The 27935-nt window shown below is 41.3% G+C and overlaps 1 protein-coding gene across 2 annotated transcripts in view; it reads left to right on the forward strand.

The window, feature by feature from the left end:
* The window catches only part of RPRD1B (regulation of nuclear pre-mRNA domain containing 1B), a 461056-nt gene that overhangs the window by 45254 nt on the left and 387867 nt on the right, over positions 1-27935 (forward strand). For both annotated transcript variants that reach the window (XM_053718581.1, XM_053718505.1), the window contains exon 2: positions 9470-9599. In XM_053718581.1, coding sequence (XP_053574556.1) covers positions 9470-9599 — 130 coding nt within the window. The remainder of the gene's footprint in view (positions 1-9469; positions 9600-27935) is intronic.

The following is a 27935-nucleotide window of genomic DNA, read 5'->3' on the forward strand; positions in this document are numbered from 1 at the left end:
ATCTGAGGGAGATCATCACAATCTATCTTATACAAAAAGACAATTTACTGTCCCTTAGTCCGGGTATGATAGCATTAGGTACATAGTGTGTGAGACCATGAGAGAGCTGTCATTACCAACACCATAATGTATCCATTGTGTGTATAGGAGTAGGATACTAAACTGATCTTTTCAAGACCGTGCTGAGCCTTGAAAGAAAGAAAGAAAGCAAGAGAGAGAGAGGAAAAAAAAAAAAAAAAAATTATTTCTGGGGATAGTGTGGGATAGAGGGTTTCATGTTAAGGAGGGGAGTAGGAATAGGGGAAGTAGATAGGGGGATGTGGGGTATAACCTGAGTATTCGTACAGAGACAAAGGGAGGGTGAGGTGTGCAAGCAGAAATTATTCCGGACCATATGACCAGATCATGATCTGGAGGTTCTCCGATCCGTGTATGTGAGAGACATAAGATTCCATAGTCCTCACATACCGTAGTATGTCTACCACCTGATCCCAGGTGGGAGGGGTTCGCTGCAGCCACTTACGAGCTATTGCCAATTTTATGGCAAGGAATAGGTAGATACAGAACAACTTTTGTGGCATTGTCAGATGCGTGGGTAGTATATGGAATAAACCCATGCTTGGGGATAGCAATACTTGAACACTCCTAGAGTTACAGTACTTGGTGGCTTGCTGCCAAAGGGGTTGGACCTGCGGGCAGGACCACCAAATGTGTTGAGGGGTCCCCAACGCCTCACAGTCTCTCCAGCATTTAGGAGAGTTGACAGATGATATCTTAAACAGGCGGATAGGAGTCATATGCCATTGTAAAAGAACTTTGAGGAACAACTCATATAGAGTTGTACAATGTATGGCTTTCCTGGTTAGTAGGGTTGCATTTCTTCACACCTGTGGGTCATGGGTGAGAGCCAAAGAGGATTCCCATTGCCTTATTGGAGGAGATTTAGAAAAAACCGGGGGGTTTAAGATATCTAAATATGATAGACAGTAATCTCTTAGGTGGAAGTGTTGAAACCCATCTCGCCTCCCATTTAGTTTTGGGTCTCAATGGGTCGTTGGCAAAGCCCCAAGATCTGAGGAAACTGCATAGTCTCCAAAATTCGAAATGCAAGACTGAGGGTGGATTAAACTCTCGAAGGAATACGTGGAGAGTGGGCAGTTTATCATCAACATAGAGGTCCGCAATCTTAACCAGGCCCATGTTAGCCCAAATGTTTGGATGCATATCAGATAGTGACAATAATAATCCTCTAAGGGAGTGAATTGGCGATGGGTGCGGGGCGATACCAGGCAGATTATGAATTTTGTCCCAAAATTTCAGGTTTGACTTTATGGGGATCCAAATGAGATCTCTCAGAGTGTATCCTTCTGGAATCGATGCCTGTTCAATAGCAGCCCATTTACTTTCTAAAGTTGAGCCCCATTGGGTCACTTGGGATAATCTTGCGGCTTCGTGGTATCTCAGTATACTGGGGGCCGCTGCCCCTCCCGCCAGTATTGGCTGTTGCAGGATATGGGTAGCAGTTCTAGGAGCCTTATTACGCCAAATGAACTTATTGCAGTGCTGTTGAAGTTTATGAATTATAGATCTGGGGATCGGGATTGTCAGAGAACGAAAAAGGTACGTCAATTTGGGGAGGAGGCTCATTTTAAACGCGGCTATTCGCCCCAGCCAAGATAGCGAGGGGACATTCCATGTTTCTGTAGATTTTTCAATGGCCTTTAACAATGGTGAGAAATTAAGATCAATTATGGTTGGTATAAGGTGAGATAGATAGACACCCAAGTGTTTAATATATAGCGTCGACCACAGAAATTTATACTGCTTTCGGAGGATATCAAGGGAATCCTCCGGGATATTCATGGCATACGCCTCCGTTTTAAGAACATTGAGTTTATAAAAGCTGACCAGGGTGAATCTCTCCAGTAAAGAAAACAAATGAGGCAGTGAAGCAAGAGGGTCAGACGTAAGGACCGTCACATCATCTGCGAACAGTGCAATTTTCTGTTCGGTATGATGAACCTCAACCCCTCTAATCTGGGAGCATGATCGAATAGCTTCGGCCAACGGTTCCATAACGAGGACAAAGACAAGGGGAGACAAGGGACACCCCTGTCTCGTACCATTGGTGATTGTAAATGGCTCTGAGCAGAATCCAAGTCCTTTAATCATTGCCGATGGGTTAAAATATAGCGCTGTTATAGATTTGATAAAAGACTCCGGAAGTCCAAACCTTCGCAACACAGCAAACATATACCCCCAGTCCACCCTGTTGAAGGCTTTCTCAGCGTCCAACGACAGGGTGACACAGGGCAGACTCATTCTATGAGCCTCAAAGTAGACATTTAAAAGCCTTCTGGTATTGTCGGGTCCCTGACGTCCCATCACGAAACCCACCTGGTCAGGATCGATTAGTATGGGTAAAAGAGTATTCAGGCGTGAAGCCAATATTTTGGCATATAGCTTGATGTCCAGGTTTAATAGTGAGATAGGCCTGTAACATTCGCATAGTGTTAAGTCTTTCCCCTGTTTCGGGAGAGTGATAATCACAGCCTGTAGGAATTCAGTCGGGAAGGTACCCTGAGAACTCGCCAATGTAAAGAAACGCACTAGAATGGGGATCAGTTTTGTCTGGAATTTTTTATAGAATAAATCTGAGAAGCCATCCGGTCCCGGTGACTTAAAAGCTTTGAGGGATTTAATTGCTGTCTTAATTTCTAATGCAGAGATGGGCCTTTGTAGAAAATCTTCCTTGTCTTGGGGAACCCTAGGGTGGCAAGGAAGGAGTCAATGACATCTTGGGTTGGGGGCTGGAGTCCACTATCTTGTTTCAGGTTATAAAGGGAGGCATAATAAGTTGCAAAGGCTTTGCCAATATCTTTAGGTTTAGTGACGGTTTGTCCCCTCACCTTTAGCATGGGGATACGTGCCGCTGCTGTCCTCTGTCTCAACTTATTAGCGAGTAACCTATCGGCCTTGTTCCCCTTATGGTAATATACCTCTTTTAATCTCAGGAGTCTCTCCGCCGATCTCTCGTTTTCCAACCCGACTATCTGCCTTTTAAGGTCCGCCAATTTCTCAGAGAGCTGTACTGTGGGGTTGGTTTTGTGCTCGTTCGACACGTTACGGAGGTTCACTGAGAGTTTTGCAAGGGTTTCCCCTTTACGTTTCTTCAGCGCAGCGGCAATTCTTATAAAAGACCCCCGGATATACGCCTTCAAAGCGGCCCATAAGGTGAAATCATTCACTTCATGGGTATCATTTAAGAGCAGAAACTCTGTGAGGTCCTTCAAAATGGAAGCCTCCGTCTCTGGAGAGGAAAATAAATGAGAGGATAGTCGCCATGTTGAAGGTCGTTGAAGCTCCACCAGGGAACGCAAGGTAATATGGACCGGGTCGTGGTCCGACCATGGACATTGAGGGATCCAGGAACGGGTTATACTATCTAAAAGACCTGGATCACAAAAGAAAAAATCAATATGTGAATATGAGCGGTGGACAGACGAAAAATAGGTGTAATCTCGGGCTGAAGCATTGAGAGCGCGCCAGACATCAAATAGGTTAAATTGATATATCAAATTCCGAAACTTGTGGGAGAGTTCAGTATCGGACTTATTGACCCTACGAGTCGCCTCAGATTTACGATCTAGGTGAGGGTCCCAGACAATGTTGAAGTCTCCAGCTAGTAGTAGAAGACCTTGACGTATAGATTCCAATTTCTGAAGGAATTTACGTACTGATCGGATGTGTTGTTTATTAGGACCATAATAAGAAGCAAGTGTATAAGTGACCCCATCCAATTTACAGATAAGAATCAGATATCTACCCTGAGGATCCGAATCAACTAGGACATTCTCGTAGGAGATATCTTTGTGAATGAGAATGGCCGTCCCTCTAGATTTCTGGGAGAAACTGGCGGCCTCAATCACCGGGAATAGTTTAGATTGAATAGGTATTTTCACACCTTTCACCCAGTGGGTTTCCTGAATAAAGACAAGATGAGCTCTGGACTGAGCCAGAGATCTAAGGAATATACTGCGTTTGGTCGGGGAATTAAGTCCCCTGGCATTGTGGGTCACACAATTATATGGCATGGTTCCCCTAAAATCTCGCCTACTGTTTTAGATGTAGCGATGTATTGGGAAAGGTTACTGGAAGGGAGGGATTAGGAAGTGAGAAGGGAAGGGAGAGGGGGTGGGGAGGAGGGAAGGAGGAAGGAGGAGAAGAGAGGAAAAAAAAAAAAAAACTCAGCACGATCTCCAAAACCAATGGTGTAGTCAATACAGTGTAGATAGACAGATGCGGTATGTATTTAAGATAAACCGCGTATGTAGCCTCTGAAAATCAATTCAGAGTACTTTAAATGGGGGTGGACGGTAACAAGTACCAGAGAGCAGAAGTTGTTGTCGACTAACTAGTATGTGAGAACAAGCAAATAGAAGGGGAGGGGGGGAGAGAGAACAAGATCCCCGGGCCCGGGAGAGACAAACATAGAAGGGAAGGGAGGAGAGAAGAGAGAGAGAAAAAAAAAAAAAAAAAGAGAGTGTAGAAGTGTGCTATAGTAAGGATTAGAAATACAGGTAGATATTGGGTAATGTTTCATCTCAGCATGTTTGTATATCACAGAGATATCTCATTCAAATAACATGGCATGGAAAGAACATAGTGTATTGATTAAATAAACATTGTAACTGTGTTAACTGGTTACAGAATGTCAATATAACAATAATAGGTAAAACCAAACCAACATTTAAACTCCTGGAGATAAAAAAGATTATACTTTAGCATAGTAGTAAATAGCCTTGAGATTCCTCAGGGATTACATCACATAGTAGAAGTAAGTGGAGCTATCTGTGTGGGCTATATAAATGGCAAGGATAGCTGAAGGACAGCTCCAGAACATTGTTAAGAAAAAAGGTTACTGTGCAGGTTGAAGAATAAGGACATGACATAGTGTAAATACAAGCAATATGGGCGAAATTTCCATATGGCATAACGATATGATACCACATCAGTCATCAATATAGACAGCACATTTAGTATCAGTGGTTGCAACATATCAATACACAACAATAACTTGAACAGAAGCACCATTTAAGCTGAATAATAGAACCATACCTCAACATAGTATTGAAGGGTAATCACCTGTCATTTAGGTAGCTTAGCATAAACAAAATCAACTTAACATAGTTATATAAGCACTAGGTTTTCTTTTTCTATTCTTATTCTCTTTTTCCCTTTAGAAGTGACAATACTGCGTCAGTATACCTGAAATAATAATGGTAGAGTCATCCCTTAAGTTGTGTAAGCACACTACAATCTAGTAGGCCAGGGCTATATATTTCAACTATAGTATAGTTATAAAACTGATATATTGCTCCTATTATGTAGTACGAGTCTCCTCTTTTCTAAAGCTATACCTCAACTAGCGCAAGTATAGGACTCCACGTTTAGAGGTTACCTAGTGTACACGTCTAATAAGCGGTGTATCAGAGGCCTAAAATTTCAGTACTAGGAGTGAGTGTAGGAGTCGGAGAGGGTATCTATTGTTGGTCTACAATGAGCTCAGTATTCTATTCTCTGAAGAGAAAAGTCACCCTGTTACTGACCCCTTGCAATATAGTTATAGATCTAGCCATGTATACAAGCTCTATAAATGGCATACAAGTGGAAAGGTAACATATAGTCAACATGAAGAGCATAACTATGTGTGGGTACAATATTGAGTTTTTATGTTTTAAATACCTTACCTTCTTTCCCTTCTTAGAGTCTATAGCATAGAATAAGGTTAATAGAACATCGGTCCTTGGTGAATTAGAAATGTCATAAGACAAGACACTTATACTTGACAAAGCAGGACCTAAGCTTAGAATAAACAAAACAAATGTACATAGCATAATAAAGTAAATAGTCACAAATAAACCAAACGAAACATAAAAAAAAAAAAAAAAAGGTGTACATAAAAAGGGAGAATTCACACTAACCGTTTTATATAATACTTTTAGAGCTAGAATACAAGAAAACAAAAAGGCTTACAGTCTCAGTATAATGTTAAAGGGAAAATGGGCATAGACACATTACCCACTTTACCATCTTTAGGTCAGCCATCTTCTTCGTCTTGAGCTTGATTTAAGGCAGCAGAGGAGCTGGTATGTCTTTGTGGAAGTGGGTCCCATTGTGGGACTGACGGATCTAACGAACTTTGAGCTGGGGGCTGTTGTGATAGCTCAGAGTTCCAGATTTTCAGGAGATGTTGGCTCTGTTCCAGTGTGGTGACAATATGTTGGTGATTGTCCTTTAGAACAAAAAGTCTAGTTGGGTGTCCCCATCTATACTTGATATTGTGAGCCCTTAAAAATTTAGTAAATTCTCCAAAAGATTTCCGCTGTTGCAGGGTATGAAAAGACAAATCCGCAAAGATATTGATGTCTTTAAATTGATCCGAAAGAAGAGGCTTCGCCAGGGAAGCCCTAACCAGCCGCTCTTTGTATGTGTAGAAGTGCAGCCGCACAATAACATCTCTTGGCTTGTCTGACGCTAAACTGCGAGGACGTAGGGCTCTATGAGCTCTGTCAATAAGTCCCTCGTTTGGAGTAGAAGGTGGTGCAAGATGGCCAAAAAATTCAGATAGAAAAGTGACCAAGTCACCCGGGGCCACATTTTCGGGAATGCCTCTGAGACGTAGATTGTTGCGGCGGGAACGATCTTCAACATCCGCCATCTTGTTTTCTAGCATAGTAAGTTGCTCTGCAAGGCTTTGGGCATAGGCAAGAACGTTAGCTTGATCCACCGCCATATCTTCCTGTTTCCTTTCCACTGTATCTAATCGCTCTGAAGCAGAGTTTAAATCTCGTCTCAGGTCTGTTAGTGAAGCAGTGATTTGGGTCTGAAAGGAGGAGTGATGTGCCTCAAGCAAGGATTGTAGAGATGTTAAAATAAATGTGGGTGTCACAGTTGCTGGGGCCGCATCCTGCAAAGCCCGTAGGGTGGTGGTCACTGTATCTGACATAGATGTAGGAGAGGTTGAGCTGTCCTGTGAGTCCTCATGAGTGGACGGTGAGATAGGGCTGAAGTGGTCTGCCACCGTCCTTTTAGGGGCTGCAGCTAGCTTAGGTTTTCTTTTATTCGGCTGTGCCATTGATATAGGTTAAAAGGCACAAGCCAGTCACTTGTATCACTTATAATAAAATGAGGGCAAGTGTGATGGGGATATACCAGGGCCCTGGGGCTGTGAACTCTCTCCCCCCTAGGAGGTGCAATTAGCAAATCATGTGTGCCACAGTGTAGTATCTATCAGAATTATAGATAAAGGAGTTGTTGCTGTGTGTTATCTTCTTTGTCACCATAAATATCTGTAGTTGTGGTACAAAATTAAGCACTGAAAGTGAACAGTCTACATACACAGTGGGAAATCCAGATGTACACGAAATAGCACCACTCCTATGCAATAAAGATGTGATTAACGTTAAGTAAAGATATCCTTGTGAAGTGCACAGTCTGATGGTCACAGTATTATCTTATACTGCTGGGATTATTATAAGGACTCCTTTGTTATAGTCCACCAGTTAGAAGGATTGCTTGTTATATATGTTAAAGTCAATTATACTGACCCTCAGAGTGCATATATTTCCAAAATCACAGCGTGGGGACTTAGGCTGCTCCACGCTGTGTTACTTTCAGTTGCGCAGCATAAAATAGAAGAGAAATGGCGATTCGCGCCAAAATCGTTGTAACCTGTTGTGGCTGTATAAATGTCACTAAGGCACTATTAGGGCTGCTGGCGCAACTGATGGGCTAAAGAGCCCTATATCATGTGAGTGCGGGGCATATAGTAATGTGAAATGTGACTCACTCTGATCCGGAGATGAGACTCAGAACTGGTCCTTTGAAGTATCTCCACAGGTCTGTACTTGGCGCCTCGCAGCACACCGCACACCTTTTGATAGCAGTGTAGACTCCGGAGCGGATCCCCGACCCTCCGGAGTGATGGGTGTGTAGTGTGCTTGAGCAGGGAAGGCCAGGTAGCTATAGGCGTGCGGTCTTCACTATGTGACCAAGAGCTCCGGTCTGTCCGCAAAATAAAGTTGAAAGTTTGAGCGTAGTAACCCACTATTTGTACAGAATTACCTCCAGCAGTGTACCGGAACAATTCAGGGTAAAAGGAGAACTTTTTGAAAGCAAAAAAAGGTTTAGTTAGACGATTCAACAGAGGAGCTCTGTAATAGTGTGTCTGCTCTGCACGGCAGTCAGCTCCGCCCCAAAACATAACATTTTAAACAACTTTCTAATTTACTTCTATTGTAAAAAAATATATATTTATTTTCATGTTATCCTTTGTTGAAAAGTAGAAATGTAAGCTCAAGAGTGTACACGTGTATAGCCAATCAGCATATATAGGAAAGTAACCCTGCTTGCCTTCCCATAGAAGTATTCGGTATACATTGTTGCCAATGTACCTGAGAACTCTGGGTAATATATGCAAATTATATATTTAATATCTCAGTTTTTGCTGACCACAGAATCTCCTTATGGGGTAAGTGCAGAAAAAACAAAACCTTATTTCTTATTGCCTGGAATGAATATTGCTTTTTGTCTGGAAAAAAGCTTCACTAAGCAGTAAAACAAACTTATCTTTTGCTGATGAGAGTTAATAAACTTGAAACAGCAGTCCAGAAGTGGTTTCTTCTTTGCTTCACTTACACTGTAAGGAAACTCTGTGGTCATACACAGTATGGAAGCAATAACTGTGCGGTATTGTGTGTGTATATATAATTTGCATATCTGACCCTGACTTCTCTGGTGCATTGGTAGTGATGTAAACTACTTCTATTGGAAGGCATGGGGGAATACTTGCGTATATGTACTGATTGGCTATGCAATAATTTTTATGGTTTTCTTTTATGGTTTTCTTTTATAAACTTAAAGGGACAGTGTACATCAATTTGCATATGACTGCATGTAATAGACACTACTATAAAGAAGAATATGCACCGATACTGATGTAAAAATCCAGTATAAAAACGTATTTAGAAACTCCAAGTTTAGCACTGTTCATGGGGTTAGTCTGGGACACCCAGTGAAAGGGAAGCAGAACCCCCCCAATCCCCCCCCCCTTCCCTGCATATGAAAAGACAGATTACACACACAAGAGCAGCAGGACTCTGTAGACCTGGGTCAACATCTGATATTTTAGGGCTTGGATAGGAGTCTGAAAATCAGCACAATGTTATTACCAAAAAAATCAAATCTATATATTGTTACACAAATGGGCTATATAAATCGATAATCTACAAAACATTTATGCAGAGATCAATCTAGTGTACAGTGTCCCTTTTTAAATGAATTAAAAAAAAAAAAAAAGATAAATAGCTATTTGTGTGTAGAGACAATGAAATGTTTATGACTGAGCTGTATTATTATGGATCTTTGCTGCTACTGATTATTGACTTGTCCTCCTCTGTTCCTGCAGCCAAGTCAAGCCGGAAACTAACCTTCCTGTACCTAGCCAATGATGTTATCCAGAACAGCAAGCGCAAGGGACCTGAATTCACCAGAGAGTTTGAATCAGTGCTGTTGGATGCTTTCACACACGTGTCGAGGTACGAAAATACATATAATGTAGTTCAGGTTGGTAGAAATCTAAAACTACATTTTACATTTAAAAAATAGATATTTCCAAATCCGTTATGATTTGTGGATTGTTCTCTACGTTGCAGTTAATCGTTTACTACAGATAATGTTGTATTTACGTTTAACATTTATTTGGTTACCTTTTGCATAGTGTTACGTTAGAATTTGCTTAAATGAATTAATTTTCAAGACTGAAACTTAGATGATTTAACCTTGCCCAGCAAGGAATATCACAATATGTTATCAAACACACAGAATATTGGTGCTTATAAGTATATGTAGCACTAGTAAATCTATATGAACTAATCAGTCCATGTAAAAGATCTTTGATCAATATGCTGCTTGATAGAAAATACAAGACTCTCAGTCTTGTCGAAGAAAAAATAAAAGTCTAAATAAAAGTAGCCAACGTGCACAAAAAATTACTTAACAATACAAATGTTCATTCAACTGCAAATATGGGTTTTTCTTTTCATATGTAACACCATCCCGTGCCACAGGACCAGTGTCTGCTTTAATCCAGGACCCAAGATTCTTTATGCATTTTGTTTTCCAATCGGGCAAACTCCTTCAAGAAGAAAAGCAACGTATAGCCCACATAAAGCCACGTTGCTTTATATATACTTGAATCGATATTAAACCCAGTTTCTTTCATGTAATTGGCAAGAGTCCATGAGTTAGTGACTGTGACGAACCAAGGTTATCCAACCCTGCGCCAGTCACTTATTTGGCACAGAAAGGGTTTTCAGCCCCCTTTTCTGTCACCTATAGGTCACAATCTAGCCACACCAGGCAAGCTTGTGATTCAGTTTAGTGGGTGCAAGAGTTAATTCGCACTCCCTTAATCTGTACTAGACGTAAGAGAAATGCCCAACAATCCCTTTTCAATGCCACCCACAATAAACTATAAATCCTATAGCTCAAATGCTGCCACAACTTAAAATGTATTAAAGGGAAAATCTTAAGGAAAACCCCAGACTTTACACATTAACTCTAGAAATACAATTTAGCAGAAAATAACCTAAAATTATACAGTTCTAATATTCCAGTCTCTTTCAGTAACGTGGTTCAATTATTAGACAAAGGCCAAACTTAATAAAGGAATTATTTATTATGCCAAAAATATTATGCACAATGCATTATTAATAAAAAGTTGTTACAAATAAAATTACACACGCAAACAGTATTTTAAAATAAAAAGGAGAAAAACAGAATTGAATACTTTCCTAGTCTTCAAGATCTGCGCCAGGGGCTGGCATGGAAAAGATGGCTCCTTACTTCTGTACAGCAGCTCCCCTTGTAAGGATGACAATCTTATTGTTAAAAAATAAGATTCTTAAACCCTACTTTTTAGAGATCAGGTTGCTTAACCACACCCTCCTGGGCGGGCTAAGAAACCCCCCTGTCTTTACAACCTTCAATAGACTAATTTCTTGCCTGAATTTATACAATCCATTATCATTCCTGCTAGGTAAGAAATTTCTATATTTACATATTTAGAACCTTTTTAGTTTTATTGGGAGAATCGTTTTGATATCAAATATGCCATAGGTTGTCATATTTACCTGCCGTTAAGGTTATAACACTTTTAACCCACATATGTACATAATATACCAATATCCTGTCAGTGACCTGGTCAGTTTTTGTAATGAAGAGCCTGTTTTGCATCAGGCATTCTATTGACAGCTTAAGCCATAAACTTTATCCTGTGTATCTCTGTGACTAAGAGTTTCAGTGACTTTATGACCCAATGCATACACACTTACATTTGGTGGCTATTTAGGGGGTTCTGGCACTTCAAAGAAAATACAAACACAATTCTTCTTGAAAACAAATAACTGTTTTGAGTGCAAGCTACACAAAGTTAACTCCTTAGCAGCTGAATCCTGAGATATTTGTGACAGTGACGTATGGTATATACAATCCTACCAGGAGGGGCAAAGTTTCCCAAAAGTCAAAATGCCTATAAATACACCCCTCAACACACCCACAATTCAGTTTTACAAACTTTGCCTCCTATGGAGGTGGTGAAATAAGTTTGTGCTAAGATTTCTACGTTGATATGCGCTTCTCAGCATTTTGAAGCCCGATTCCTCTGAGTACAGTGAATGTCAGAGGGATGTGAAGGGACACAAAACACAGACAATTTCCCCAGGGTTCACTATCACCGTAACTTGTAATGTGAAGTTAGGTACTCCAATGTGACAAAAAAGCTGTGTATTCAAATAAAGCATTAACCCCTGAGAGAGCACATTTCCATTTCTATAAGCACTAATAGAGCTTGTGAGCAGTAAGTCAGTAACAGTAATAGGTACAGAGGATGTGAACCTCTAGACTCACCCCACAATAGCTGATGAACGGCTTCACTCAAACTTGCACAAGAGGTGTCAGCAGCTTTCAGGGCAAAGGCTCCGTCGTCCTGGTGAACCGCAGCTCCTGTGCGGGATTATACACTAGACGAGCCTTCCTCTACAGCGCCACCTGAATCTTGCAAGCGACTGACGTCATCATTGGGGCATGCCGCAAAGGGGTGTGTGAGTCTCTACCAATCCGCTCTTAGCGCCGGGTTCCGAATCTTCAGCTCTCCTGGGGCGATGCAGGATAGTGTAACGGAAAGCCAAAGAGAGGAGTATGAGGCTGTATGGGCTCTTGAAGGAAAACGGGCTCCTTGTAGTCCGTGAATAATAAGCAAAAAAGAGATTCAAGAGTTCCAATTTTCAAAAACTTCAAATGACTTTATTGGTGAAAAATAAAATTGTAGTAAATACCAGCACGGTAGCAGAGAGACAGCTGGTCCTACTAGTTTCGGCGAGATGCCGTAATCTAAGACCTGTGAAGGGAGTATCACCTATTGAATGCAATGGTTTTCCTCACGGGAGATCTATTTCATAGGTTCTCTGTTATCGGTCGTAGAGATTCATCTCCTACCTCCCTTTTCAGATAGACAATATACTTTCATATTCCATTACCTCTACTGATAACCATTTCAGTATTGGTTTGGCTATCTGCTATCTGTGGATAGGTTTCTTTCGATAAGTATGTTTTTCATGACTTAAGACACTCTGTTTCATATCTGGGAAATGCATTTTTTAGGAAAAATTTGTTTTTTCAATTGACTGTTCTTTTTAATTCGCAGGCAAAATTAGGCTCGCGAGGGCGCAAAATGCCAAAGTATATTGTGTCATTTTTGGGGCGAGATTTTTTTGACGCAAAGTTACGTTCGATTACACAAATTCGTCCTTTCACAAGGTTGCGTCTTTGATGACGCGAGTGTGTCATTTCCGGATGTTGTTAGCACCAAAAAAATTTCTGTCTGTGTTGTGCGTCATACTTGGCGCCAATTATTTTTATTATTTAAAACCCCATTCCTATATGCCTCTTGCCTTTTTTCTCTATCAGATGGCTATGTTGTTTGCATTATTTTCCCATTCCTGAAACTGCCATATAAGGAAATTGATCATTTTGCTTTATATGTTGTTTTTTTTTCTCTTACATTTGCAAGATGTCTCAATCTGATCCTGTCTCAGAAATCAATGTTGGAACCCTGCTGACTGATAACAGTTCTACCAAAGCTAAGTACATTTGTTGTAAACTTGTGGAGATTGTTTCTCCAGCTGTGGTTTGTAATAGTTGTCATGATAAGCTTTTGCATGCAGAGAATGTGTCCATCAGTAATAGTGCATTGCCTGTTGTTGTTCCTTCAACATCTAATGTACAAGATATACCTTTGAATTTAAAAGATTTTATTGCTGATTCTATTCAGAAGGCTTTGTCTGCCATCCCGCTTTCTAATAAACGTAAAAGGTCTTTTAAAACTTCTCATAAAGTTTATGAAATTTCAAATGACCGACAACATACTGAATTATCCTTCTCTGATGAGGATCTATCTGATTCAGAAGATCCTTCCTCAGATATTGACACTGACAAATCTACTTATTTATTTAAAATGGAGTACATTCGTTCTTTGTTAAAAGAAGTGTTGATTACATTGGATATTGAGGAAACTAGTCCTCTTGATATTAAAACTAGTAAACGTTTAAATTCTGTTTATAAACCTTCTGTGGTTATTCCAGAGGTTTTTCCACTTCCTGATGCTATTTCTGATATGATTTCTAAGGAATGGAATAGGCCTGGTGGTACTTTTATTCCTTCTTCAAGGTTTAAAAAATTGTATCCTTTGCCAGCAGTTACATTGGAGTTTTGGGAAAAGATCCCCAAAGTTAATGGGGCTATCTCTACTCTTGCTAAACGTACTACTATTCCTATGGAGGATACTACTTCTTTTAAAGATCCTTTTAGATAGGAAACTTGAATCTTATCTAAGGAAAGCCTATTTATATTCTGGGCATCTTCTCTGGTCTGCAATTTCTTTGGCTGATGTTGCAGCTGTATCAACTTTTTGTTTGGAAAATTTAGTGCAACAAGAAATGGATTCTTATTTGTCTAGCATGGTTCACTTGCTTCAACATGCTAATCCATTTTATTTGTGATGCCATTTTTGATATAATCAAACTTGATGTTTAATATATGTCTTTAGCTATTTTAGCTAGAAAAGCTTTGTGGCTTAAATCTTGGAATGCTGACATGGCTTCTATGTCTAGATTGCTATCTCTTTCTTTCCACGGTAATAAGTTATTTGGTTCTCAGTTGGATTCGATTATTTCAACTGTCACTGGGGGGAAGGGAGTTTTTTTGCCTCAGGATAAAAGACCTAAAGGTAAATCTAAAGCTTCTAACCATTTTCGTTCCTTTCAACAAAATAAGGAACAGAAACCTAATCCTTCCCCCAATGAATATGTTTCAAATTGGAAACCTTCTTCAAATTGGAATAAATCCAAGCCATTTAAGAAACCAAAGCCAGCCCCCAAGTCCGCATGAAGGTGTGGCCCTCATTCCAGCTCAGCTGGCAGGGGGCAGACTAAGATTTTTCAAGGATGTTTGGACACATTCTGTCCAAAATCAATGGATTCTGAGTATTATCTCTCAGGGGTATCGAATACGATTCCGAGTAAGACCTCCTGTGCGAAGTTTTTTTCTCTCACGCATCCCAGCAAATCCAGTAAAGGCTCAGGCTTTCCTGAAGTGTGTTTCAGACCTGGAGTTTTCAGTGTTAATCATGCCAGTTCCGTTTTGGGAACAGGGTCTGGGGTTTTATTCAAATCTATTCATTGTCCCATAGAAAGAAAATTCATTCAGACCAGTTCTGGATCTAAAAATATTTAATCGTTATGTAAGAGTACCAACTTTCAAGATGGTGACTATAAGGACTATTCTGCCTTTTGTTCAGCAAGGACATTATATATCCACAATAGACTTGCAGGATGCATATCTTCATATTCCGATTCATCCAGATAATTTTTTCAGTTTCTGAGATTCTCTTTTCTAGACAAGCATTACCAATTTGTCACTCTTCCATTTGGCCTAGCGACAACTCCAATAATCTTTTCAAAGGTTCTCAGTGCCCTACTCTCTGTAATCAGAGAACAGGGTATTGCGGTGTTTCCTTATTTGGACGATATCTTGGTACTTGCTCAGTCTTTACATTCTGCAGAATCTCACGCAAATCAACTAGTGTTATTTCTTTAAAGACATGGTTGGAGGATCAATTTACCAAAAAGTTCCTTGATTCCTCAGACAAGGGTAACCTTTTTAGGTTTCCTGAAAGATTCAGTGTCCATGACTGTCTCTAACAGACAAGAGAAGATTAAAATTGGTTTCAGCTTGTCGGAACCTTCAGTCTCAATCATTCCCTTCAGTATCTATGTGCATGGAAGTTTTAGGTCTCATGACTGCAGCATCAGACGCGATCCCCTTTGCTCGTTTTTATATGAGACCTCTCCAGCTTTGTATGCTGAATCAATGGTGCAGGGATTATACAAGGATATCACAATATCCTTAAATCCCAATGTTTGACTTTCTCTGACTTGGTGGTTAGATCACCATCGTATAGTTCTAGGTTCCTCTTTTGTTCGTCCAACCTGTACTGTGATCACAACAGATGCATGTCTTTCAGGTTGGGGAGCTGTTTGGGGATCTCTGACAGCACAAGGGGTTTGGAAATCTCAAGAGGCCATGATTACCATTCAATATTTTGGAACCCCGTGCAATTTTCAGGGCTCTTCAGATTTGTTCTCTATTGAAGAGAGAACCGTTCATTTGTTTTCAGACAGACTATATCACAACTGTGGCATATGTCGATCATCAGGATGGGACTCACAGTCCCCTAGCTATGAAAGAAGTATCTCGGATACTTTCTTGGGCGGTATCCAGCTCTTGTCTAATTTCTGCAGTACATATCCCAGGTGTAGACAATTGGGAAGCGGATTATCTCAGCCGTCAGACTTTACATCTGGGGGAGTGGTTCCTCCATCCAGAAGTGTTTTCTCAGATTGTTCAGATGTGGGGTCTTCCAGAAATAGATCTGATGGCTTCTCATCTAAACAACAAACTTCCTAGGTACTTGTCAAGGTCCAGGGATCTTCAGGCGGAAGCGGTGGATGCTTTGACACTTACTTGGTGTTACCAACCTGCTTATATTTTCCCGCCTCTAGCTCTTCTTCCAAGAGTGATCTCCAAAATCATCTTGGAACAATCGTTTGTGTTGCTGGTAGCTCCAGCATGGCCTCACAGGTTTTGGTATGCGGATCTTGTTCGGATGTCCAGTTGCCAACCTTGGCCACTTCCATTAAGGTCGGACCTTCTGTCTCAAGGTCCTTTTTTTCCATCAGGATCTCAAATCATTAAATTTGAAGGTATGGAAATTGAACGTCTAGTGCTTAGTCATAGAGGTTTCTCTGACTCAGTGATTAATACTATGTTACAGGCTCGTGAATCTGTTTCTAGAAAGATTTTTTATCAAGTTTGGAAAACTTATATTACATGGTGTTCTTTTCATAAATTCTCCTGGCATTCTTTTATAATTCCTAGAATTTTACAGTTTCTTCAGGATGGTTTCGGTAAGTGTTTGTCTGCAAGTTCCATGAAGTGAAAAATCTCTGCTCTTTCTGTCTTATTTCACAGAAAGATTGCTAAGCTGTTTTGTACAGACTTTGGTTCGTATCAAGCCTGTCATTACATCAATCTCTCCTCCTTGGAGTATTAATTTGGTTTTGAAGGCTTTACAGGCTCCTCCATTTGAGCCTATGCATTATTTGGACATTAAACTACTTTCTTGGAAAGTGTTGTTCCTTTTGGCCATCTCTTCTGCTAGAAGGGTTTCTGAATTATCTGCTCTTTCTTGTGAATCTTCTTTTCTGATTTTTCATAAGGATAAGGCTGTTTTGCGGACTTCATTTAAATTCTTACCTAAGGTTGTGAATTCTAACAACATTAATAGAGAAATTGTCCCTTCCTTGTGTCCTAATCCTAAGAGTTCTTTGGAGAAATCCTTACATTCTTTGGATGTGGTAAGAGCTTTGAAATATTTTGTTGAAGATACTAAAGATTTCAGGAAGACTTCTAGTCTATTAGTTATCTTTTCTGGTTCTAGGAAAGGTCAGAAGGCTTCTGCCGTTTCCTTGGAATCGTGGCTAAAGCTTTTGAATTACAGCTCATTCTACTCGATCAGTCTCCACTTCGTGGCCTTTTAAGAATGAAGCTTCAGTTGATCAGATTTGCAAAGCTGCAACTTGGTCTTCTTTGCATACATTTACTAAATTCTACCATTTTGATGTATTTGCTTCTTCAGTAGTAGTTTTTGGTAGAAAAGTTCTTCAGGCAGCTGTTTCAGTTTGATTCTTCTGCGTATATTTTAAGTTTTTCCTTTCATTCATGAGAATAAACTTCTATTCTCTTGTTAAGTGTATCCAGTCCACGGATCATCCATTACTTATGGGATATATTCTCCTTCCCAACAGGAAGCTGCAAGAGTCCACCCACAGCAAAGCTGCTATATAGCTCCTCCCCTAACTGCCATTACCAGTCATTCTCTTGCAAGTCTCAACATAGATAGGTCGTGAGAGTCTGTGGTTTTTTATACTTAGTTTATTTCTTCAATCAAAAGTTTGTTATTTTTAAATGGCACCGGAGTGTGCTGTTTATCTCCTGCGTTTTTTCTATGATCTTAGCAGACGTAACTAAGATCCAGTTGCTGTTCTCACACATTCTGAGGAGTAAGGTACTTCAGAGGGGGAATGGCGTGCAGGTTTTCCTGCAAATAAGGTATGTTCAGTAAAATATTTTTCTAAGGAATGGAATTGACTAAGAAAATACTGCTGATACCGAAGTAATGTAAGTACAGCCTTTAAATGCAGTGAAAGCGACTGGTACCAGGCTGATTGATAGAGATATATGCTAAGGTATGTGCAGTAATATATTTTTCTAAGGAATGGAATTGACTAAGAAAATACTGCTGATACCGAAGTAATGTAAGTAAAGCCTTAAATGCAGTGATAGCGACTGGATCAGGCTTATTAATAGACATACATACTCTTATAAGAATGTGTTTTAAAACGTTTGCTGGCATGTTTAATCGTTTTTTAACATATGTTTGGTGATAAAACTTATTGGGGCCTAATTTTTCCACATGGCTGGCTTAAATTTTGCATAGAAACCGTTATAGGGAAGGTAATCCACAGCTCAGCTGTGGCAGTTTTGTTGTGTCTGTTTAAAAAAATGTCGTTTTTTTTTTTTTTTATCTGTTTTTTGCATTAAGGGGTTAATCATCCATTTGCAAGTGGGTGCAATGCTCTGTTAACTTATTACATGTACTGTAAAAATTTCAAGTTGATTTACTGCCTTTTTTCACTGTTTTTCAAATTTTGACAAAATTTGTTTCTCTTAAAGGCACAGTAACGTTTGTTATATTTGCTTGTTAACTTGATTTAAAGTGTTTTCCAAGCTTACTAGTCTCTTTATTAGTTCTAACATGTCTAACATAGAGGAGGCTCTGTGTTTATTATGTTTAAAAGCCATGGTGGAACCCCATTTTAGAATGTGTACCAGATGTACTGATTTCATGTTAAACAATAAAGATAATTTTTTGTATTTAAAAACATTATCACCAGAGGATTCTGTCGAGGGGGAAGTTATGCCGACTAACTCTCCCCACGTGTCAGACCCTTTGACTCCCGCTCCAGGGACTCACGCTCAAATGGCGCCAAGTATATCAATGGCGCCCATAGCGTTTATTTTACAAGACATGGCAAAGGTTGTGTATAATACACTGGCAGCAGTATTAGTCAGACTACCTGAAATTAAAGGAAAGCAAAACAGCTCTGGGGGTAGATACAGAGCATACAGACGCTTTAAGAACCATGTCTGATACTACCTCACAATATGCTTAGTCTGTGGGTGATATTTGTGACTCAGGGAAGATGATTTAACCTGATTCTGATATTTCTACATTTAAAATTTATGCTTGAGAACCTCCACTTGTTGCTCAGGGAGGCTTTAGCTGCTCTGAATGAATGTGTACAATCGCAGTGCCAGAGAAATTGTGTAGACTGGATAAATAATATGCAGTGCCGGTGTGTACTTATGTTTTTCCAATACCTAAAGAGGTTTACTAAAATTTTTCATAAGGAATGGGATAGACCAGGTGTGCCGTTCTCTTCCCCTCCTATTTTTTAGAAGAATGTTTCTCCAACATAGGTGTGTCCGGTCCACGGCGTCATCCTTACTTGTGGGATATTCTCCTCCCCAACAGGAAATGGCAAAGAGCCCAGCAAAGCTGGTCACATGATCCCTCCTAGGCTCCGCCTTCCCCAGTCATTCTCTTTGCCGTTGTACAGGCAACATCTCCACGGAGATGGCTTAGAGTTTTTTGGTGTTTAACTGTAGTTTTTATTATTCAATCAAGAGTTTGTTATTTTAAAATAGTGCTGGTATGTACTATTTACTCTGAAACAGAAAAGAGATGAAGATTTCTGTTTGTAAGAGGAAAATGATTTTAGCAACCGTTACTAAAATCGATGGCTGTTTCCACACAGGACTGTTGAGAGGAATTAACTTCAGTTGGGGGAAACAGTGAGCAGACTTTTGCTGCTTGAGGTATGACACATTTCTAACAAGACGATGTAATGCTGGAAGCTGTCATTTTCCCTATGGGATCCGGTAAGCCATTTTTATTACATAAGAAAAAAAGGGCTTCACAAGGGCTTTCAAGACTGTAGACATTTTCTGGGCTAAAACGATTGATATATAAGCATATTTTATACTTCATAGCTTTGAGGAATTATTTTATTCTTGGGAATTATGTAAAATAACCGGCAGGCACTGTATTGGACACCTTATTCTCTAGGGGCTTTCCCTAATCATAGGCAGAGCCTCATTTTCGCGCCTCTATTGCGCACTTGTTTTTGGGAAGCATGACATGCAGATGCATGTGTGAGGAGCTCTGATACATAGAAAAGACTTTCTGAAGGCGTCATTTGGTATCGTATTCCCCTTTGGGCTTGGTTGGGTCTCAGCAAAGCAGATACCAGGGACTGTAAAGGGGTTAATTATAAAAACGGCTCCGGTTCCGTTATTTTAAGAGTTAAAGCTTTCAAATTTGGTGTGCAATACTTTTAAGGCTTTAAGACACTGTGGTGAAATTTTGGTGAATTTTGAACAATTCCTTCATACTTTTTCACATTTGCAGTAATAAAGTGTGTTCAGTTTAAAATTTAAAGTGACAGTAACGGTTTTATTTTAAAACGTTTTTTGTACTTTGTTATCAAGTTTATGCCTGTTTAACATGTCTGAACTACCAGATAGGCTGTGTTCTGAATGTGGGGAAGCCAAGGTTCCTTCTCATTTAAATAGATGTGATTTATGTGACACAAAATTTAGAGAAAATGATGCCCAAGATGATTCCTCAAGTGAGGGGAGTAAGCATGGTACTGCATCATCCCCTCCTTCATCTACACCAGTCTTGCCCACACAGGAGGCCCCTAGTACATCTAGTGCGCCAATACTCCTTACTATGCAACAATTAACGGCTGTAATGGATAATTCTATCAAAAACATTTTAGCCAAAATGCCCACTTATCAGCGAAAGCGCGACTGCTCTGTTTTAGAAAATACTGAAGAGCATGAGGACGCTGATGATATTGGTTCTGAAGTGCCCCTACACCAGTCTGAGGGGGCCAGGGAGGTTTTGTCTGAGGGAGAAATTTCAGATTCAGTGAAAATTTCTCAACAAGCTGAACCTGATGTGATTACATTTAAATTTAAATTGGAACATCTCCGCGCCCTGCTTAAGGAGGTGTTATCTACTCTGGATGATTGTGAGAATTTGGTCATTCCAGAGAAATTATGTAAAAAGGACAAGTTCCTAGAGGTCCCGGGGCCCCCCGAAGCTTTTCCTATACCCAAGCGGATGGCGGACATTGTAAATAAAGAATGGGAAAGGCCCGGCATACCTTTCGTCCCTCCCCCTATATTTAAGAAATTGTTTCCTATGGTCGACCCCAGAAAGGACTTATGGCAGACAGTCCCCAAGGTCGAGGGGGCGGTTTCTACTCTAAACAAACGCACCACTATACCCATAGAAGATAGTTGTGCTTTCAAAGATCCTATGGATAAAAAATTAGAGGGTTTGCTTAAAAAGATGTTTGTTCAGCAAGGTTACCTTCTACAACCAATTTCATGCATTGTTCCTGTCACTACAGCAGCGTGTTTCTGGTTCGATGAACTAGAAAAGGCACTCAATAAAGATTCTTCTTATGAGGAGATTTTGGACAGAATTCATGCTCTCAAATTGGCTAACTCTTTCACCCTAGACGCCACTTTGCAATTGGCTAGATTAGCGGCGAAAAATTCTGGGTTTGCTATTGTGGCGCGCAGAGCGCTTTGGCTAAAATCTTGGTCAGCGGATGCGTCTTCCAAGAACAAATTGCTTAACATTCCTTTCAAGGGGAAAACGCTGTTTGGCCCTGACTTGAAAGAGATTATTTCTGATATCACTGGGGGCAAGGGCCACGCCCTTCCTCAGGATAGGTCTTTCAAGGCCAAAAATAAACCTAATTTTCGTCCCTTTCGCAGAAACGGACCAGCCCCAAGTGCTACGTCCTCTAAGCAAGAGGGTAATACTTCTCAAGCCAAGCCAGCCTGGAGGCCAATGCAAGGCTGGAACAAAGGTAAGCAGGCCAAGAAACCTGCCACTGCTACCAAGACAGCATGAGATGTTGGCCCCCGATCCGGGACCGGATCTGGTGGGGGGCAGACTCTCTCTCTTCGCTCAGGCTTGGGCAAGAGATGTTCTGGATCCTTGGGCGCTAGAAATAGTCTCCCAAGGTTATCTTCTGGAATTCAAGGGGCTTCCCCCAAGGGGGAGGTTCCACAGGTCTCAATTGTCTTCAGACCACATAAAAAAACAGGCATTCTTACATTGTGTAGAAGACCTGTTAAAAATGGGAGTGATTCATCCTGTTCCATTAGGAGAACAAGGGATGGGGTTCTACTCCAATCTGTTCGTAGTTCCCAAAAAAGAGGGAACATTCAGACCAATCTTAGATCTCAAGATCCTAAACAAGTTTCTCAAGGTTCCATCGTTCAAAATGGAAACCATTCGAACAATTCTTCCTTCCATCCAGGAAGGTCAATTCATGACCACGGTGGATTTAAAGGATGCGTATCTACATATTCCTATCCACAAGGAACATCATCGGTTCCTAAGGTTCGCATTTCTGGACAAGCATTACCAGTTTGTGGCACTTCCGTTCGGATTAGCCACTGCTCCAAGAATTTTCACAAAGGTACTAGGGTCCCTTCTAGCGGTGCTAAGACCAAGGGGCATTGCAGTAGTACCTTACTTGGACGACATACTGATTCAAGCGTCGTCCCTTCCACAAGCAAAGGCTCACACGGACATTGTCCTGGCCTTTCTCAGATCTCACAGGGTGGAAAGTGAACGTAGAAAAAAGTTCTCTATCTCCGTCAACAAGGGTTCCCTTCTTGGGAACAATAATAGACTCCTTAGAAATGAGGATTTTTCTGACAGAGGCCAGAAAATCAAAACTTCTAAACTCTTGTCAAATACTTCATTCTGTTCCTCTTCCTTCCATAGCGCAGTGCATGGAAGTAATAGGTTTGATGGTAGCGGCAATGGACATAGTTCCTTTTGCGCGAATTCATCTAAGACCATTACAACTGTGCATGCTCAGTCAGTGGAATGGGGATTATACAGACTTGTCTCCGACGATACAAGTAGATCAGAGGACCAGAGATTCACTCCGTTGGTGGCTGTCCCTGGACAACCTGTCACAGGGGATGAGCTTCCGCAGACCAGAGTGGGTCATTGTCACGACCGACGCCAGTCTGGTGGGCTGGGGCGCGGTCTGGGGACCCCTGAAAGCTCAGGGTCTTTGGTCTCGGGAAGAATCTCTTCTCCCGATAAATATTCTGGAACTGAGAGCGATATTCAATACTCTCAAGGCTTGGCCTCAGCTAGCAAAGGCCAAATTCATACGGTTTCAATCAGACAACATGACGACTGTTGCGTACATCAACCATCAGGGGGGAACTGGCGATGGAAGAAGTGACCAAAATCATTCAATGGGCGGAGACTCACTCCTGCCACTTGTCTGCAATCCACATCCCAGGAGTGGAAAATTGGGAAGCGGATTTTCTGAGTCGTCAGACATTTCATCCGGGGGAGTGGGAACTCCATCCGGAAATCTTTGCCCAAATTACTCAATTGTGGGGCATTCCAGACATGGATCTGATGGCCTCTCGTCAGAACTTCAAGGTTCCTTGCTACGGGTCCAGATCCAGGGATCCCAAGGCGACTCTAGTAGATGCACTAGTAGCACCTTGGACCTTCAAACTAGCTTATGTATTCCCGCCGTTTCCTCTCATCCCCAGGCTGGTAGCCAGGATCAATCAGGAGAGGGCATTGGTGATCTTGATAGCTCCTGCGTGGCCATGCAGGACTTGGTATGCAGACCTGGTGAATATGTCATCGACTCCACCATGGAAGCTACCTTTGAGACGAGACCTTCTTGTTCAAGGTCCGTTCGAACATCCGAATCTAGTCTCACTCCAACTGACTGCTTGGAGATTGAACGCTTGATCTTATCAAAGCGAGGGTTCTCAGATTCTGTCATTGATACCCTTGTTCAGGCCAGAAAGCCTGTAACTAGAAAAATCTACCACAAAATATGGAAAAAATATATCTGTTGGTGTGAATCTAAAGGATTCCCTTGGGACAAGATAAAAATTCCTAAGATTCTATCCTTTCTTCAAGAAGGTTTGGAGAAAGGATTATCTGCAAGTTCTTTGAAGGGACAGATTTCTGCCTTGTCTGAATTACTTCACAAAAAGCTGGCAGCTGTGCCAGATGTTCAAGCCTTTGTTCAGGCTCTGGTTAGAATCAAGCCTGTTTACAAACCTTTGACTCCTCCTTGGAGTCTCAATTTAGTTCTTTCAGTTCTTCAGGGGGTTCCGTTTGAACCCTTACATTCCGTTGATATTAAGTTATTATCTTGGAAAGTTTTTTGTTTTTGGTTGCAATTTCTTCTGCTAGAAGAGTTTCAGAGTTATCTGCTCTGCAGTGTTCTCCTCCTTATCTGGTGTTCCATGCAGATAAGGTGGTTTTGCGTACTAAACCTGGTTTTCTTCCGAAAGTTGTTTCTAACAAAAACATTAACCAGGAGATAGTCGTGCCTTCTTTGTGTCCGAATCCAGTTTCAAAGAAGGAACGTTTGTTGCACAATTTGGATGTAGTTCGTGCTCTAAAATTCTATTTAGATGCTACAAAGGATTTTAGACAAACATCTTCCTTGTTTGTTGTTTATTCTGGTAAAAGGAGAGGTCAAAAAGCAACTTCTACCTCTCTCTCTTTTTGGCTTAAAAGCATCATCAGATTGGCTTACGAGACTGCCGGACGGCAGCCTCCTGAAAGAATCACAGCTCATTCCACTAGGGCTGTGGCTTCCACATGGGCCTTCAAGAACGAGGCTTCTGTTGATCAGATATGTAAGGCAGCAACTTGGTCTTCACTGCACACTTTTACTAAATTTTACAAATTTGATACTTTTGCTTCTTCTGAGGCTATTTTTGGGAGAAAGGTTTTGCAAGCCGTGGTGCCTTCCATCTAGGTGACCTGATTTGCTCCCTCCCTTCATCCGTGTCCTAAAGCTTTGGTATTGGTTCCCACAAGTAAGGATGACGCCGTGGACCGGACACACCTATGTTGGAGAAAACAGAATTTATGTTTACCTGATAAATTACTTTCTCCAACGGTGTGTCCGGTCCACGGCCCGCCCTGGTTTTTTAATCAGGTCTGATAATTTATTTTCTTTAACTACAGTCACCACGGTATCATATGATTTCTCCTATGCAAATATTCCTCCTTTACGTCGGTCGAATGACTGGGGAAGGCGGAGCCTAGGAGGGATCATGTGACCAGCTTTGCTGGGCTCTTTGCCATTTCCTGTTGGGGAGGAGAATATCCCACAAGTAAGGATGACGCCGTGGACCGGACACACCGTTGGAGAAAGTAATTTATCAGGTAAACATAAATTCTGTTTTTCTAATAGTTGCCACCACACGGGACTTATGGCAGACAGTTCCTAAGGTGGAGAGAAGAGTTTCTACTCTAGCTAAGCGTACCACTACCTCTGGCGAGGACTGTTGTGCTTTTTTAGATCCAATGGATAAAAAATGTTTATTCAACAAGGTTTTATCCTGCAGCCCCTTGCACGCATTGCTCCTGTCACTGCTGCTGCGGCGTTCTGGTTTGAGTCTCTTGATGAGGCTTTACAGGCTCCATTGGATGAATATATTTGACAAGCTTAGAGCACTTAAGCTAGCCAATTCCTTTGTTTTCTGATGCCTTTGTTCCTTTGACTAGACTAACGGCTAAGAATTCTGTTTTTTACTATACTGGCGCGCAGAGCGCTATGGCTTATATCATGGTCAGCTGTCGTGACTTTAATAAATAAGCTACTTAACTTCCCTTCAAGGGGCAGACCCTATTCAGGCCTAGTTTGAAGGAGATTATTACTTATATCACTGGAGGAAAAGATCATGCCCTTCCTCAGGACAGGTCCAAATCAAGGGAAAAAAAGGCCTAATTTTCGTGCCTTTCGAAAATTCAAGGCAGGTGTGGCATCAACTTCCTCTAAGGCAAAATAAGAGGGAACTTTTGCTCAGTCCAAGGCGGTCTGGAGACAACCGGACCTGGAACAAAGATAAGCAGGTCAAGGAGCCTGCTGCTGCCTCTAAAACAGCATGAGGAACGGACCCCTATCTGGTAACGGATCCTATAGGGGGCAGACTTCATTCTTCGCCCAGGCGTGGGCAAGAGATGCCCAGGATCCCTGGGCATTGGAAATTATACCCCAGAGATATCTTCTGGATTTCAAAGCTTTCCCCCCCAAAAAAGGGGAGTTTTTGCCTTTCACATTTATCTGCAAACCAGATAAAGAAAGAGACATTCTTGCATTGTGTACGTGACCCATTCAGTTCCAATAGAGGAACAGGGACACAGTTTTCCTCAAATCGGTTTGTGGTTCCCAAGGAAAGGAAACCTTCAGACCTATTTTGGATCTAAAAGATCTTAAACAAATTCTTTAGAATTCTATCATTTAAGATGGAAACTATTCGTACCATCTTAACTATGATCCAGGAGAGTCAATAGAGGACTACAATGGATTTGAAGGATGCTTATCCTCACATTACGATGCATAAAGATCACCATCGGTTTTTCAGGTTTGCCTTTCTAGACAGGCATTACCAGTTTGTAGCTCTTTCCTTTGGGTTAACTACAGCCCCTAGAATCTTTATGGAGGTTCTGGGGTCACTTTGGCGGTCCTTAGGCCGCGGGGCATAGAAGTGGCCCCTTATTTAGACGACATCCTGATACAGGCGTCAAACATCCAAGTTGCCAAGTCTCATACGGACGTAGTACTGGCATTTCTGAGATCGCATGGGTGGAAAGTGAACAAGGAAAGAGTTCTCTATCCCCAATATCAAGGGTTTCCCTCCTAGGGATTCTGATAGATTTTGTAGAAATTAAAATTTACCTGACGGAGTCCAGGTTGTCAAAGTTTCTAAATTTCTGTCGTGTTCTTCATTCCATCCGCGCCCTTTGGTGGCTCAGTACATGAATGTAATCGGCTTAATGGTAGCGGCAAGGGACATAGTACCGTTTGCACGCCTACATTTCAGACCACTGCAACTATGCATGCTCAGCCAGAGGAACGGGGATTACACAGATTTGTTCTCCTGTTAAATCCGGACCAAGAAACCAGAGATTCTCTTCTCTGGTGACTATCTCGGGTCCATCTGTCCAAGGGTATGACATTCCGCAGGTCAGATGGGACAATTGTTACAACAGATGCCAGCCTTTTAGGTTGGGATACAGTCTGGAACTCCCTGAAGGCTCAGGGATAGTGGACTCAGGAGGAGACCCTCCTTCTAATGAATATTCTGGAACTGGGAGCGATATTCCATGCTTTTCAGACTTGGCCTTAGTTAGCAACTCTGAGGTACATCATATTTCAGTCGGACAATATCACGACTGTGGCTTACATCAACCATCAAGGGGGAACAGAAGTTCCCTAGCAATGTTAGAAGTCTTAAAATAATTCACTGGACAGAGACTCACTCTTGTCTAAAAGCTATCCCTATCCCAGGTGTTGAGAACTGGGAGGCAGATTTTCTAAGTCGTCAGACTTTTCATCCGGGGGAGTAGGAATTCCCTCCGGAGGGGTTTGCACAAGATCAAGCAGGAGAGTGCTTTGGTGCTTTTGACAGCGCCTGCGTGGCCACGCAGGACCTGGTATGCAGATCTGGTGGACATGTCATCCTTTCCACCACGGTCTCTGCTTCTGAGACAGGACCCTCTACCTCAGGGTCTTTTCAACCATCTAAATATAACTAATCTGAGATGGACTGCCTGGAGACAGAACGCTTGATGTTATCAAAGCATGGCTTCTCCGAGTCAGTAATTGATACCTTAATACAGGCATAAAAGCCTGTCTCTAGGAAAATTTAACATAAGATATGGTGTAAATATCTTATTGTTATGAATCCAAGGGTTACTCATGGAGTAAAGTCTGGATTCCCAGGATATTATCTTTTCTCCAAGATGATTTTGAGAAAAGGGTTGTCAGCTAGTTCTTTAAAAGGACAGATTTCTACTCTGTCTATTCTTTTGCACAAGCGTCTGGCAGGTATTCTAGACGTTCAGGCATTTGGTCAGGCTTTGGTTAGAACCAAGCCTGTGGTTAAAAATGTTGCTCCGCCATGGAGCTTAAAGCTGGTTCTTAAGGTTCTTCAAGGAGTTTCCATTTGAACTTTTTCATTCCATAGATATCAAACTTCTATCTTGGAAAGTTCCTTTTTGGTAGCTATTTCCTCGGCTCATAGAGTCT

Source organism: Bombina bombina, chromosome 1, assembly GCF_027579735.1.
Source record: "Bombina bombina isolate aBomBom1 chromosome 1, aBomBom1.pri, whole genome shotgun sequence".
Classification (NCBI taxonomy): domain Eukaryota; kingdom Metazoa; phylum Chordata; class Amphibia; order Anura; family Bombinatoridae; genus Bombina; species Bombina bombina.